At 37.0% G+C, this 13,970-nt stretch overlaps 2 protein-coding genes, 1 long non-coding RNA gene and 15 other non-coding genes across 18 annotated transcripts; 17 read left to right on the forward strand and 1 right to left on the reverse strand.

Annotated features, from left to right (window-relative positions):
* Window positions 1-743: 743 nt before the first annotated feature.
* Window positions 744-13,849, forward strand: LOC131303248 (probable glycosyltransferase At5g03795). Its single transcript, XM_058330024.1, has 6 exons — window positions 744-997; window positions 3,691-3,994; window positions 7,321-7,386; window positions 8,861-11,152; window positions 11,234-12,720; window positions 13,246-13,849. The coding sequence occupies exons 5-6, from the start codon at window positions 12,385-12,387 to the stop codon at window positions 13,843-13,845; spliced, it is 936 nt and encodes a 311-aa protein (XP_058186007.1). The 5' UTR covers window positions 744-997; window positions 3,691-3,994; window positions 7,321-7,386; window positions 8,861-11,152; window positions 11,234-12,384; the 3' UTR covers window positions 13,846-13,849.
* LOC131305802 (small nucleolar RNA snoR99) lies at window positions 1,721-1,825 on the forward strand. Its single transcript, XR_009193359.1, has one exon. It is a non-coding gene; the product is annotated as a small nucleolar RNA snoR99 (small nucleolar RNA).
* On the forward strand, window positions 1,917-2,040 carry LOC131305749 (small nucleolar RNA SNORD14). Its single transcript, XR_009193311.1, has one exon. It is a non-coding gene; the product is annotated as a small nucleolar RNA SNORD14 (small nucleolar RNA).
* On the forward strand, window positions 2,681-2,773 carry LOC131305796 (small nucleolar RNA Z266). Its single transcript, XR_009193354.1, has one exon. It is a non-coding gene; the product is annotated as a small nucleolar RNA Z266 (small nucleolar RNA).
* Window positions 3,138-6,353, reverse strand: LOC131303249 (uncharacterized). The gene is made up of 2 exons (XR_009191927.1): window positions 6,261-6,353; window positions 3,138-3,355 (listed from the first exon to the last, which is right to left on the reverse strand). It is a non-coding gene; the product is annotated as an uncharacterized LOC131303249 (long non-coding RNA).
* LOC131305744 (small nucleolar RNA SNORD14) lies at window positions 3,170-3,293 on the forward strand. The gene has a single exon (XR_009193306.1). It is a non-coding gene; the product is annotated as a small nucleolar RNA SNORD14 (small nucleolar RNA).
* Window positions 4,239-4,362, forward strand: LOC131305745 (small nucleolar RNA SNORD14). The gene has a single exon (XR_009193307.1). It is a non-coding gene; the product is annotated as a small nucleolar RNA SNORD14 (small nucleolar RNA).
* On the forward strand, window positions 4,605-4,697 carry LOC131305793 (small nucleolar RNA Z266). The gene has a single exon (XR_009193351.1). It is a non-coding gene; the product is annotated as a small nucleolar RNA Z266 (small nucleolar RNA).
* On the forward strand, window positions 5,089-5,212 carry LOC131305748 (small nucleolar RNA SNORD14). Its single transcript, XR_009193310.1, has one exon. It is a non-coding gene; the product is annotated as a small nucleolar RNA SNORD14 (small nucleolar RNA).
* On the forward strand, window positions 5,467-5,590 carry LOC131305742 (small nucleolar RNA SNORD14). The gene has a single exon (XR_009193304.1). It is a non-coding gene; the product is annotated as a small nucleolar RNA SNORD14 (small nucleolar RNA).
* Window positions 5,801-5,893, forward strand: LOC131305794 (small nucleolar RNA Z266). The gene has a single exon (XR_009193352.1). It is a non-coding gene; the product is annotated as a small nucleolar RNA Z266 (small nucleolar RNA).
* LOC131305746 (small nucleolar RNA SNORD14) lies at window positions 6,285-6,408 on the forward strand. Its single transcript, XR_009193308.1, has one exon. It is a non-coding gene; the product is annotated as a small nucleolar RNA SNORD14 (small nucleolar RNA).
* Window positions 6,663-6,786, forward strand: LOC131305743 (small nucleolar RNA SNORD14). The gene has a single exon (XR_009193305.1). It is a non-coding gene; the product is annotated as a small nucleolar RNA SNORD14 (small nucleolar RNA).
* On the forward strand, window positions 6,997-7,089 carry LOC131305795 (small nucleolar RNA Z266). The gene has a single exon (XR_009193353.1). It is a non-coding gene; the product is annotated as a small nucleolar RNA Z266 (small nucleolar RNA).
* Window positions 7,483-7,606, forward strand: LOC131305747 (small nucleolar RNA SNORD14). Its single transcript, XR_009193309.1, has one exon. It is a non-coding gene; the product is annotated as a small nucleolar RNA SNORD14 (small nucleolar RNA).
* LOC131303111 (uncharacterized) lies at window positions 10,784-12,044 on the forward strand. Its single transcript, XM_058329903.1, has 3 exons — window positions 10,784-11,152; window positions 11,234-11,434; window positions 12,012-12,044. The coding sequence occupies exons 1-3, from the start codon at window positions 10,784-10,786 to the stop codon at window positions 12,042-12,044; spliced, it is 603 nt and encodes a 200-aa protein (XP_058185886.1).
* LOC131305786 (small nucleolar RNA Z159/U59) lies at window positions 11,797-11,884 on the forward strand. The gene has a single exon (XR_009193344.1). It is a non-coding gene; the product is annotated as a small nucleolar RNA Z159/U59 (small nucleolar RNA).
* On the forward strand, window positions 12,046-12,129 carry LOC131305784 (small nucleolar RNA Z159/U59). The gene has a single exon (XR_009193342.1). It is a non-coding gene; the product is annotated as a small nucleolar RNA Z159/U59 (small nucleolar RNA).
* Window positions 13,850-13,970: the final 121 nt, after the last annotated feature.

Here is a 13,970-nt window from a genome sequence, read left to right on the forward strand (position 1 = left end):
AATAATTTTAGAATTCCAAAAGTGCTTGTTGTTCTTTCGTGTTTTTAGTATCGAATCTTGTTAGATTATTTGTTCATCTCGCTAGGAGGTTTTTTAAAAATGTAAAAAATCTTAATCAATTGAAAAAGTTGAAAAACATATAAGTTGTGATAATTATTGACTTTGAGAATGCCTAACTTCTTCGTGTTAACTTTTTATTTTTACGATCTCTCACAGACAAAGAAATAAGTTGAAAAAATTTAGGCGTCCTAACATATTTCATACAAATGATAAAAAAAAAAACATATTTCATACAAAATAAAAAGAAAAAACATACTCCCTTTTCATCCATTGACAAATTTAGGGGTCCTTAGCTAATCGTCAACTAGACATACTCCACTTTTATCCATTGACATTTCATATTTGTTATTTTCACGTGAAAAGAGAGTGTCAACGGATACAAGAGAGTGATAAATTCATCGTTAATGCTTTGACTACGGATCAAGTGGGTATATACGTCATAATCGCCATGTGAGGCCCACTACGAATTCTGTACAAATTATCCAATCTGTTGATAAATTTTATATTTTGTTTCAAGTGCTCCAGTAAAAAATCAGATCAACTGAATATATGTAAGTACTTGATCCAATCTTTTAAAAAATGAGCTCGATTTCCAACATGACTATATATGCGGTATGTACCCGGTACCGTCATTTGAAAAAAAAAAAATTGACCTAATTGTCCCTTGTACCCGACCCAAAAAGGCCAACCCAAAAAATACGTCCACTAGAATCTACTCGTTGCTTCCCCTCCAAAGCAGCCGCCGATCCGCATCTAACGCAAACCCTAAACCCTGCCCTCAAATCTTTTCTATAAATCCTCGTCGATATGCTTATTCCCTAAACCCTAGCCGCCTCTCTCTCTCTCTCTCTCTCTCTCTCTCTCTCTCTCATCCCTGATGAATCTAGCCACGCTGACAAAGATGCCCTGCACTCTCAGTTTCGATCTCAATAGCTTGGTGTGTGCGTATTCCGTAGTAGACTGATTACGAAGATTTCGTTGTTGATTTCGGTTAAATGCGTGTGTTTTGTTTTTTTTTTTTCATGTGATTTTTGCACTAATTTCGGTGTTATTGATGATGAATCCATTAAGGCTTTTTTCTCAAAAAACATTCGCAGTGGCCGCCTGATATAGCTGTCGCCTTTCGCCGGGCTTGAGAGCTGGTGTTGCCCTTCTTTGGATGTCCGACACACCAAACTCCATCATCTATGGAAAACCTAATTAAAACATCACTCTTGTGTTTATGGATCTAAATTAGGGTTTTGGTCAGGTATCATAGTTTTTTAGGAGCCCGTTTGTTTGACGGGACTAATAGTTGGGGAACATATAGTTACTATAGAAGACGTAGTAGTTCCATTAGGCTTATAATGATTCAATTACTAATACCACATCTTCCACAGCATTTTAGTAAGTTTTTTTTGCCCGTGTGATGCAAATAAGATGTATATTTATCGTAGGCCGTAGAATTTTGACTGGATACTTGGTATGTAGTTCTTGACAATACAGACTAATCCAAGGCCAGTACTCGCCCACAAAAGGTGTTTTGCTTTTGACTTAGTGGAGAAAACAGGGGTACTTGCTTCTCTGGTTATTAATGATTTGCGTTTGAGAGGTGTTTATGTAGAATTGTGGTGATTTACCCTTTCGTTGGGACATGTCTGCCCCTTTAGTGTGATATCAATTGCTTCAGGGATGAACAAGTTCCCGATATGCATCCACCCTTCTCACTTTGTCAGCAAAATCTTTTGGTTTGTTTTTTTGCTGATCATTAAAGGTTGGGACATTTCTTGCTAATCATTTATTTGAAGTTGATTGGTGAATGATGATAAGTTTATTTATGCATTGTTGTTTAGTCTTATGAAAATTTTAATTCAGTGGGTCTGTGATGACAAATCTAAAGGCTTGTTTCTCGGAACATTCGCAGTGGCCGCCTAAGATCTTTCGCCTACGCCAGGCTTGAGAGAAAATGCTGCTTTAACCCTTCCTTGGATGTCTGAGACAATATTTGATTTGCTGCCGTTTCAACATATTTAGTAGTTCAAAGTTGTTTTTTTTAACAGAAGCTATATAAAAATAGATACAAAAATGTAACTGAGTTATGATGCTCCAACCCTTATGTTTGGCTTTCGTTTTTGTATGCTGCTTTTTCTCAATAGGTATTACTTTAAATCAATTTTAGGACATCCTTTTTTCCCTAGTTCTTCCGGGGATTTTGCTAGAAGCCTACTTATATATACTGAAGTGTGATTGTATGTTAGGTGGAACTGTGGAAGAAGTCTATATATTTTCTACCTTAAAACCGCTGTTAATTATGAAAAATGCAGAAGCTTTTCTTCTAAACATTCGCTGTGGAAGTAGTATATGTACTCTCTAGTTTGTGCTTGCTGATATGCTTTTTGATACTCCTAATATTTATTATTTTGATTGTGAGGTTCTTTTTGGTACTCACTTTAATTTGGTGTAAAATAAAAAAAATATGTATATAGAAATATTTTTTGGGAGGGTTTGGAAATGCAGGGATTTGTGTAGGGGAAAATTTTAAAGTGGGACACATGGAGTATCTTACTGGCAACTATGTGAAATAGAGAGTAAGAGATCAAATATTTTATTTTGTTTGTAGGTTTTAAAGAAAAGGAGAGTATGGTGGCAAGGATGATGATACAATTAGATGTCTGAATGGAGTTATCCATGAAAGAAAATTTTGAGGCTTATTGATATTCTGACATTGCCATCATTTTCAAATATTTCTCCCTTCTTTCTTTTCTTGATTTCTCTTCTACTGTTGTATATTTTTAGATGAATGATATAGTTAGAGAAATTAGATTTGGCAAATTTGGACAAAACACGTGACAGTTGCATTCGTAAACCCTTCAAATTAGCTCTATTCTACTTTAAGTTTGCTTGGTTTCTCCTAGTCTATGTATATTGCTATCCTTTTGCCTTGTTCTTGCAGATCTTGTATTCGTGTTGCAAATCAACTTTTTTGGAATAATGGTTGCTTGTAAGGGGAACTGGGGTTGATTAGGTTCTCCCCTTAAAAACCTAGGTTCATGATAAACTAGTCTTGTATGAGTTCAAAAATTATTTGTGTCTAATGCTCTAGTTTGTCTTCATATGTTGAATTAACTACTGTTGATGATGACAAAACCAAAGGCTTGTTTCTCGGAACATTCGCAGTGGCCGCCTAAGATCTTTCGCCTTCGCCAGGCTTGAGAGATAATGCTGCTTCATTCCTTCCTTGGATGTCTGAAACAATCATGAACTTTTGGGTTTTGGAAAATTAGCTGACATTTGCTTTAGTCCTTCCTTTGATTTACTAGGTAAATTTCAATGCCCCTTGGTCACCGCCACGCGGTGCCCCAAATTCTTTCTCCACCGTTCATTTGTGTGGTCTCCATCTCTGGAGCCCATACAAGTGTATGTAGTCCACACAATTGTGTGGTTGAGGAGAGTTTTCGGCACCGCCACATGGTGCCCCCAGGGGCATGTATAAGATCCTCAAGATCTTTCCCTTGGGTGTGCTTTATAGATTATGCTGCTCCAATTCATACTTCTTTGAGCTGTTTATTTTTTTGTTCACTGCTTTGCAAATCTATTTGACTGTATCCTTTTTATCGTGGTTCATTGTAAAGTACAATGATTTTCTTCCAGGATTTTACTTGAAGCCTATTCATAAGTGGGGATGTACGTGAGGTAGTCTTATATATTTTCTACCTTAAACTGATGTCAATTATGTCAAATCCAGAGGCTTGTTTTTAAAAAGTCGACACTGTGTGCCTAAGATGTCCTCCGTCAGGCTTGAGAAATAATGCTACTTCAATCCTTCCTTCAACATGGCTGATTTCCTTTCTTGCCTTTGCATGTTTATGTGATCATTTACCAATCTTAGATGGCTTTGGATATCACATGCTTGTATGGATGCAGCTGTAATAAGACGTCAAATTTGCTGCGACCGGTGATTAATAGATAATGTTCCTCCACTTGTTGCATGCTTGACTCTGATTTTTTTAGATGTGGCAGTATGAGTGAATTAATATTTATCCATCTTTTCATCGTTCACCTTAAGACAGAAATGTTCCTGAAAGGATTATTTGAACTTAATCTTGCTGGAGGACTTTTGATCCATTCATGTGCGGTTCTACCAGAATAGTACTGGTCGACTACACTCTACATTTTGTCAACTTGTAGCTACTCTCGACTGTTTATGATGACAGTTACAAAGTCTTGTTTCTCTAAACATTCGCAGTGGCCGCCTAAGATCTTTCGCCTTCGCCAGGCTTGAGAGATAATGCTGCTTCATTCCTTCCTTGGATGTCTGAAACAATCATAATTTTTTGGGTTTTGGAAAATTTAGCAGACTTTACTGTTTTGGTAGTTAAAATTTAGCAGACTTACTGTGTTATGTTGTCTAATTTATATGTAATGATTCTCTTTTGTTTTGATTATGATTTTTTTTGTTTTCTTACTGGCATTGTGTGTAATTGCATATTTTGCTAACGACTATGTGAAATAGAGTAAGAGAGCAAATATTTTATTGTGTATATAGTCTAAAGAAAAGTAGATTATGGTGGCAAGGATGATGATGCAATTAGATGTCTGAATGGAGTTATCCCTGAACAAAAATTTTGAGGCTTATTGATATTTTGACATTGCCACCATTTCTTTCTAGTTTTGCCTGTTTAGATGAATGATGATAGGGTTAGAGAAATTAAGTTTGGCAAATTTGCTCAGAACACATGCCAAATTGTTGCCCACGCCCAAAATGTGTTGACTGATGGATTTGGTGTGTAATGCGATTGTCAGAGCATTTGTGAACCTTTCAAATTATCTCCATTCTACCTATCTTAGTATATTTGCTTACTTTTTACTATTGCCGTGTTCTTGCAGATCTTGTTACACAAATCATCGCTTAGACTTTTGGTTGCTTGTAAGGGGAACTTGGGTTGATTCAGGGTATCTCCTTTAAAACCTATGTTCAAGATAAACTACCCTTGTATGAGTTCTGAAATTGTTTGTTTCTATTACTTTTTCATATGTTGAATTTACTTGTGTTGATGATGACAAATCCAAAGGCTTGTTTCTCGGAACATTCGCAGTGGCCGCCTAAGATCTTTCGCCTTCGCCAGGCTTGAGAGATAATGCTGCTTCATTCCTTCCTTGGATGTCTGAACCAATCATGAACTTTTGGGTTTTGGAAAATTAGCTGACATTTGCTTTAATCCTTCCTTTGTACTTTTAGGCATGGCAGTCTGAGTGAAATAGTATTTATTGTTCTTTTCATAGATCACGTTTAAGACTGAAATGTTCCTAAAAGGGATTTGAACTTAATCTTGCTGGAGGACTTTTTGATACATTCATGTGCGGTTCTACCAGAACAGTACTAGTTGACTACACTCTACATTTTGTCAGCTTGCAGCTACTCTCAACTGTTTATGATGACAATTCCAAAGGCTTGTTTCTCTAAACATTCGCAGTGGCCGCCTAAGATCTTTCGCCTTCGCCAGGCTTGAGAGATAATGCTGCTTCATTCCTTCCTTGGATGTCTGAAACAATCATAATTTTTTGGGTTTTGGAAAATTTAGCAGACTTACTGTGTTATGCTCTCTAATTTATATGTAATGATACTCTTTTGTTTTGCTTGTGATTTTTTTTGTTATCTTACTGGCATTGTGTGTAATTGCATATTTTGCTGACGACTATGTGAAATAGAGTAAGATAGCAAATATTTTATTGTGTATATAGTCTAAGGAAAAGTGGATTATGGTGGCAAGGATGATGATGCAATTAGATGTCTGAATGGAGTTATCCCTGAAAGAAAATTTTGAGGCTTATTGATATTCTGACATTGCCACCATTTCTTTCTAGTTTTGTCTGTTTAGATGAATGATGATAGGGTTAGGGAAACTAAGTTTGGCAAATTACCTCAGAAAACATGCCAAATTGTTGCCCACACCCACCATGTGTTGACTGATGGATTTGGTGTGTAATGCGATTGTCAGAGCATTTGTGAACCTTTCAAATTATCTCCATTCTACCTATCTTAGTATATTTGCTTACTTTTTACTTTAGCCGTGTTCTTGCAGATCTTGTTACACAAATCATCGCTTAGACTTTTGGTTGCTTGTAAGGGGAACTTGGGTTGATTCAGGGTATCTCCTTTAAAACCTATGTTCAAGATAAACTACCCTTGTATGAGTTCTGAAATTGTTTGTTTCTATTACTTTTTCATATGTTAAATTTACTTGTGTTGATGATGACAAATCCAAAGGCTTGTTTCTCGGAACATTCGCAGTGGCCGCCTAAGATCTTTCGCCTTCGCCAGGCTTGAGAGATAATGCTGCTTCATTCCTTCCTTGGATGTCTGAAACAATCATGAACTTTTGGGTTTTGGAAAATTAGCTGACATTTGCTTTAATCCTTCCTTTGAACTTTTAGGTATGGCAGTCTGAGTGGAATAGTATTTATTGTTCTTTTTGTAGATCATGTTTAAGACTGAAATGTTCCTAAAAGGGTTTTGAACTTAATCTTGCTGGAGGACTTTTTGATACATTCATGTGCAGTTCTACCAGAACAGTACTAGTTGACTACACTCTACATTTTGTCAGCTTGCAGCTACTCTCAACTGTTTATGATGACAATTCCAAAGGCTTGTTTCTCTAAACATTCGCAGTGGCCGCCTAAGATCTTTCGCCTTCGCCAGGCTTGAGAGATAATGCTGCTTCATTCCTTCCTTGGATGTCTGAAACAATCATAATTTTTTGGGTTTTGGAAAATTTAGCAGACTTACTGTGTTATGCTCTCTAATTTATATGTAATGATACTCTTTTGTTTTGCTTGTGATTTTTTTTGTTATCATACTGGCATTGTGTGTAATTGCATATTTTGCTGACGACTATGTGAAATAGAGTAAGATAGCAAATATTTTATTGTGTATATAGTCTAAGGAAAAGTGGATTATGGTGGCAAGGATGATGATGCAATTAGATGTCTGAATGGAGTTATCCCTGAAAGAAAATTTTGAGGCTTATTGATATTCTGACATTGCCACCATTTCTTTCTAGTTTTGTCTGTTTAGATGAATGATGATAGGGTTAGAGAATATATAAGTTTGGCAAATTTGCTCAGAACACATGCCAAATTGTTGCCCACACCCACCATGTGTTGACTGATGGATTTGGTGTGTAATGCGATTGTCAGAGCATTTGTGAACGCTTCAAATTATCTCCATTCTACCTATCTTAGTATATTTGCTTACTTTTTACTTTTGCCGTGTTCTTGCAGATCTTGTTACACAAATCATCGCTTAGACTTTTGGTTGCTTGTAAGGGGAACTTGGGTTGATTCAGGGTATCTCCTTTAAAACCTATGTTCAAGATAAACTACCCTTGTATGAGTTCTGAAATTGTTTGTTTCTATTACTTTTTCATATGTTGAATTTACTTGTGTTGATGATGACAAATCCAAAGGCTTGTTTCTCGGAACATTCGCAGTGGCCGCCTAAGATCTTTCGCCTTCGCCAGGCTTGAGAGATAATGCTGCTTCATTCCTTCCTTGGATGTCTGAAACAATCATGAACTTTTGGGTTTTGGAAAATTAGCTGACATTTGCTTTAATCCTTCCTTTGTACTTTTAGGCATGGCAGTCTGAGTGAAATAGTATTTATTGTTCTTTTCATAGATCACGTTTAAGACAGAAATGTTCCTAAAAAGGTTTTGAACTTAATCTTGCTGGAGGACTTTTGATACATTCATGTGCGGTTCTACCAGAATAGTACCGTTGACTACACTCTACATTTTGTGAAATTGTAGCTACTGATGATTCCAAATGCTTGTTTCTAGTGGATGCCTATGATCTTGCGCCTTAGAGATTCTTTTAATTATCTATCTTGTGTTATGTGTAGTTGCGCTGACAGCTCTGAAATAAATACAGTTAAGAGTTGTGTTATGTGTAGTTGCATATTTTGCTGACAACTCTGAAATAAATGACAGTTATGAGTAACTATTTTATTGAGTGTTGTATTTTTTAGAGAAAAGCGAAAAGGGAGTATGGTGGCAAGAATGATGAAACTATTAGATGTCATGTAGCTTCCCACCGAAAATCTGTTTGCTTATGGGCTTGGTGTAAAATTCCTAAATCTTCATCCATTTGTTTGATGGATTCTTTGCTTGCTCCTAGTTTGGATTGTACCTATTTTCTTAATGGTCTCATTTCAGCAACTAGGCTTTTTGGATCATGGGTTTGTAGAGGTCTCATTTCAGCAACTTATTGGTCCTAGTTGAGTTTTTTTTTTTTTTTTTTGTTCCCTTTATAAAACACACATCAATGTGGTATCAGCTTGTCCATGTAATTATTTTTTCAATGTATATATCATCGAAGTTTATCTTTTTAGCTTGCCATTGTGTTATCTTTGGCCACGTTTGATAAACGGATTGGAGGTTGGGATTGGATTACTAAGGTGATGGTATTAGTAATTCTTTGTTTATCCAAAATTGGTCCGGATTGGTAGTCTCATGGGATGAACAATCCGGCCCATAGGGGGTATTAGCAATACCCCGTGGGACTTGGCATTCGTAGTCCAATCCCAACCCCTTCTCATTACCAATTTCTTCTATCAATCCAATCCCATCATCTAATCCCATCTCAAACAAACATAATATTAATAATCCCATCATCTAATCCCATCCCAAACAAATATACTCATTATCAATCCTTTCTCATTAATAATTCCTTCTCATTACCAATCCCAATCCTAATCCCATCTCCTTACGAATCCCATCTATCTGTCACTATTATCAAACGGGGCCTTTGTGTACTTTGGCAGGGATCTTTTTCTTCACAGTGCGGATAGATATAGAAAGGCTTGTGACAATCCAATAGGAATAGTGGCGAAGCCCATTTAACTGTGTTGATTGATGAGAAGACTGCTGGAATGAGTCTTGTGCTGAACTCTTTAACTCCGGACCAGAAGTTGCAGTTTTGGTATGTAAATGCTTGATGATGCTTTCCTCGTCATATTGTTTTGACTGGATTAAAATTCTTATATACTGTTAATAGTGTCAATGGTTTTGATATTTCATCATTTTGGGATAGAAGGAAATTTGATTTGGTCTTGACTTTGTTGGTTTATTTCTTGCGATCTGTGTTCTATCCAAAAGGATGTTTATATTGGAGTTGTGGCCAAATTAGGAAATAGAGCATTCTTTCCAGTCTCTTTTCGACTTGAAACCCCCGTTCAACTGTGAGATAGTTATTGAGACCATGGGTTGGCTTTACCGGTGAATAGGTTTCACTTTACCTACCTTATTTATCTTCCGCGTTTTTGTTGTAGATATGATTTGCTATTCAAATTAAGGTCCATCATGATCAAATGGATAATAGGCGAGGTTACATCCAGCTTTTGTTGAGGGCCTGAGCCCTTAGGTCACCGTTTCTTTTTCCCAGTGCTGTTTCAATGGCTACGTTCGCTGTTAGGTTGTTTGCCATTACAGGTAGATCTAACACTATAGACTTCTCTGTTTCTGCATGCTAAGGTCTTGTTTGGTAACCATTTCATTTCCTGTTTTCTGTTTTCATTTTCAAAATTTTCAAAATTTAGAACCGAAAGTTTGTTTGGTTGTCTATTTTCATTTTTAAAAATTAAAATGAATTTTCTAAATTTTTGAAAATTGAGAAAGTACCAAAAGTCTACTTTCACTTCTTGTAAAAATAAAAAACCGGCTGCCAAATCTGGAACGCACGTTTTGTTTCCCCTTATCTCATCTGAGTCTTCCCTTATCTCATTTGAGCCTTCCCCAGATCCATCGATCTCTCTCGATCCCACTGGTTTCAAGCGGTTGAAAAGGTCTCTCTCTCTCTCTCTCGATCTCTCTCTCTCTATCAATTTTGTTCTCGCCCTTCTTTGGATCTAGTTAGATAAGAGTTTGGGATTAGGAAAGTGATTTTTCAGTTATGATAGTCCGACAATCAGTACAATTATCTTCATGCTTGTCAAATTCAAATTGGATAATTTAGTTTTGCTTCTTAGTGATCTAAATATCTATTTAGTCATTCGCAAAGTTGAAGTCGAGAGCAATTATTCTTTGTAGACTTTGGAACTTATTGATTTAACTTGATGATTTTGGGGTTTCTTGTGTTTCAACGCTGGGAAACTGGAGTTCTATGTGCCTTGCTTGGGTCGCAGTCCAACTGCTAGATTAGGATGCGATCAATCTTCGTACAACACTCCTCGGATTCGTCACTTGTTTGATCGCTTTTTTGATTCGTATTTCTAGATGCATTACACATATATCTGTAACCGTATTCGTTTATCGTACAGTTTCTCTATCAGAATTGCTTGTTACATTATCTCCGATCTCGTTACCAGTTGATATGCATTACCGTTCTCTTGAGAAAACGTGCTCTGGTTAGATGTTACTCTATTACTCTATTGCTTGTATCTGTAACCGTATTACCAGTTGATTTGCCAAGTACTTTGCTTGTATTTAGGTTTGCAGAATTGATGTGGATTTGCCTCAAATTTTCTTTTTGCTGGATTAGAAATTGGCTTCCTAAAATTGATTTATTAGCTATTTTTTGAAATCTGGATTTGGTGATTTGTCGGATCATGTACCTGATTTTGTTAGATGGTTATTGTTGTGGACACCTTCGACTTATCAATGAGATTTCTTGAATCTATAGTTCTACTTTGCCCAAAAAAATCTGAGATCTTATTTAGACCAATTGCGGGGTGATTTATAAATAGGAAATGGCTACCAAAGGCAATGTAAGTATCAAGATTGAGGATAATGATGATGTTGAAGTGGGAGGTGTAGCTGATTCCCTGTGGTCGAAGAAAAATGAAGCTTTTTTTATTGACATTATGGAGGAGGAGGTGAAAACAATGGGTAGTCGAGATATTTGGACTTTTCAGATAAAAAGTTGGGCTAGGATGAGGAAGAGTCTTTCTGCTAAAGCTAAATACGAATACTTTGAACTTCAAATAAAAAACAAGTTCAACCAACTACGCACTATGCACACCAAATTTAAGAGCCTTTGTGACCAAAGTGGCGTTGGGTGGTGTGCGGAAAAAGGTACTGTTACTGCTGATGATACCCTCTGGGAGAAGCTTTATAAGGTTAGAAGTGACCTATTCTCTTTTTATTTTACTCATGCTTATAAATTAAGTCTGATACAAGCCACTTTGTTCTTCACTTAGGTTAATAAGAAGGCCAAGCATTTCAGGAAAAAAGGTTTCCCACACTATGCAGCGATGACCCAAATACTTGGAGATACCACTGCAACAGGATTCAATGCTCACCCGTCAGTCCAATCCCCGTCTGGAACAGATAGTTCTGATCCCTCATTCCAACTTAAACAGGACAAAGATGATGGTGAAATAGAAGTAACTAACATAGTGGTTAGTGAGAAAAAAAAAATGTGCATAGTGACTCGTGAGCCTCTTCCGAAATGGGCTATTCTTAGCCCATCCCAATCAAGCCATGCATGTGGTATTAGGCTTCAGCCCTAACCTCTCATTCGAAACCCTAAACCAACAGCGCCTAGGGTTTTCCAGTGACGAGAGCTTATAAAAACAAGAAGTTAAGCCTCTATCTCTCTCTCTTCTTTGTCTCCCTCTGGGCTTTCTTTGTTGCATGTATAGGAAGGCTATATAATTTGGGTCTTCTTTTCTATGTTGTGTTGCCATCTTTATCTTTCTAAATCAACCGTCTACAAAATTTCTGAGTTTTTCATTCTTTTTTTTTTTCCGCTGTTGAATTGGTCTCTGATGATGATCAAACATAAACTTTCGTTCTTCTGAGAATAAATTTTATGCGGAATGCTTTATGGAGACGTGAACTGAAGAGACTATTTTTTGATTCAATTCGTGGCAAAATCTCTTATGAAGAGATCTATTTTTTTTTTTTGCTTTTCCTCGAGATTTTGATTTTATACCTACATCTCCTTCCTTTTCTTTTCTTTTTTTGTTGGGCTAGTATTTCGTATTTCCATGGCCTGATATTGAGTGATGCCTCTAATGATGATCAAACAATACTTTCGTTCTTCCGAGAAATTCTATGCGGAGAAATTATTGGAGACCTGAACTGAAGAGGCTTTGATTTTGATATTTCAATGTAACATCTTAGTTTCACTTTGTTCTCTGAACCTACGGCCCTTGGCTGCTGTTCAAATGCAGTAGAAAATACTTGTTGAAATGTGAAAAAGTTGTTTCACATGTTTAGTCAACTTACGCGCAATTCGATTAATTCTAGAAGATCAATCCCACCGTTTACTTGCGGATGTCGCAATGGTGTCCAGAGGGTTCGACATTAGTCTTTCCCCTGTATTAATTGTAGGAGCTACGAGCTGATGGAATGCATGCTCAAAGTGTACATCTATAAAGAAGGGGACAAGCCAGTATTTCATCAGCCACATTTAAGGGGAATCTATGCTTCTGAGGGATGGTTCATGAAATTGATGGAAGGAAATAAACAATTTGTTGCAAGGGACCCCCGAAAAGCTCACTTATTTTATTTACCTTTCAGTTCACTAAAGCTAAGGAGTGCTCTTCATCAAGAATCATTTGCCCATCAAAAGGACTTGGAGAAATATCTAACGAATTACACAGGCATTAGTGCTAAGAAGTATCGGTTTTGGAACAAAGCTAGAGGAGCAGATCATTTTCTTGTTGCTTGTCATGATTGGGTATGCTTCTAATCCCTTGATTCAGAATCTCTTCTTTTCTTTTCTATGGGTCTTGGCTATTCCTCTGGCGTTCCCTTTCATAAAAAAAGTGTCTTTTTCTTTCTTTTCTCCCTGAAGCTCAATCTTGACCATATTTTTGATACTCTAATATGTTCTCTTAAAGGTGCTATTGGTAACCTAATTGATCAGCTTGATTTTTATCAAGTTAAAGCATATGATTTTTTTGTCCTGTCTTTTCTGTGAAAAGAAAAAAAGGGGTGAAAATCTGTGTAGCATCAGAAAGGGTGACTCATTTGCATGCCGAGACTTGTCGGACTGTGTTCTGCCATCTCTACTTGAACCAGTTAGTATTTGGAAGGATGTCACTTTGTGGTATTCAATGTCGCACTCTATTTTACAGCGGTCACAGGCTGAGGCATTCTGTACCCAAAACTAACCCTGAGCCAAATTTAGCTGTATTAATTTCAACTTTAGTTGGTGTAGTGTATTCTTCTGTTTTTCTGATGAAAAATCAGGACTTTTCAGGCACCTCGGATAACAAGAGAGAATATGGGGAATTGCATCAGAGCTCTTTGCAATTCCAATGTTGCTGGAGGCTTCAGAATAGGCAAGGATGTATCATTTCCGGTGACATATATCCGCACTTCGCAGGATCCCCAAAAAGATGTGGGAGGTAAACCCCCTTCCAATAGACCTGTTATGGCCTTCTTTGCCGGGGGCATGCATGGTTATGTTCGTCCAATTCTACTACATTATTGGGAGAACAAAGAACGAGACATGAAGATATTTGGCCCAATGCCTCGTGATATTGAAGGAAAAACGAAATATAGGGAGTACATGAAAAGCAGCAAGTATTACATCTGTGCAAGGGGTTATGAAGTCCATACGCCCCGGATTGTCGAAGCAATATACTATGGGTGTGTACCAGTGATCATATCAGATAATTATGTGCCGCCATTCTTTGAGGTACTAGTTGAAAAAAGACTAACATGTAAATCCAAACCAAATTATCAAATATACAGGGGAAAGACTAACATATGTCGGACCCTCTGGACACCATTGCGACATCCGCACGTATACGGTGGGATTGATCTTTTAAAATTAATCGAGTTGCGTGTAAGTTGACTAAACATGTGAAACAACTTTTTCACATTTCAACAAGTATTTTCTACTGCATTTGAACAGCAGCCAAGGGCCGTAGGTTCAGAGAACAAAGTGAAACTAAGATGTTACATTGAAAGATCAAAATC

The sequence above is a fragment of the Rhododendron vialii genome, chromosome 10a (assembly GCF_030253575.1).
Source record: "Rhododendron vialii isolate Sample 1 chromosome 10a, ASM3025357v1".
Lineage (NCBI taxonomy): Eukaryota > Viridiplantae > Streptophyta > Magnoliopsida > Ericales > Ericaceae > Rhododendron > Rhododendron vialii.

Excerpts from the sequence above, each read along its gene's own strand:
- LOC131303111 (XM_058329903.1), top strand. The coding sequence starts at position 10,784 with ATGGCTACCAAAGGCAATGTAAGTATCAAGATTGAGGATAATGATGAT. Across the intron at positions 11,153-11,233 it reads TCTGGGAGAAGCTTTATAAG|GTTAATAAGAAGGCCAAGCA; the intron begins GTTAGAAGTGAC and ends TTCTTCACTTAG. Across the intron at positions 11,435-12,011 it reads TAGAAGTAACTAACATAGTG|TATTTCGTATTTCCATGGCC; the intron begins GTTAGTGAGAAA and ends TTGTTGGGCTAG.
- LOC131303248 (XM_058330024.1), top strand. The coding sequence starts at position 12,385 with ATGGAATGCATGCTCAAAGTGTACATCTATAAAGAAGGGGACAAGCCA. Across the intron at positions 12,721-13,245 it reads TTGTTGCTTGTCATGATTGG|GCACCTCGGATAACAAGAGA; the intron begins GTATGCTTCTAA and ends AGGACTTTTCAG.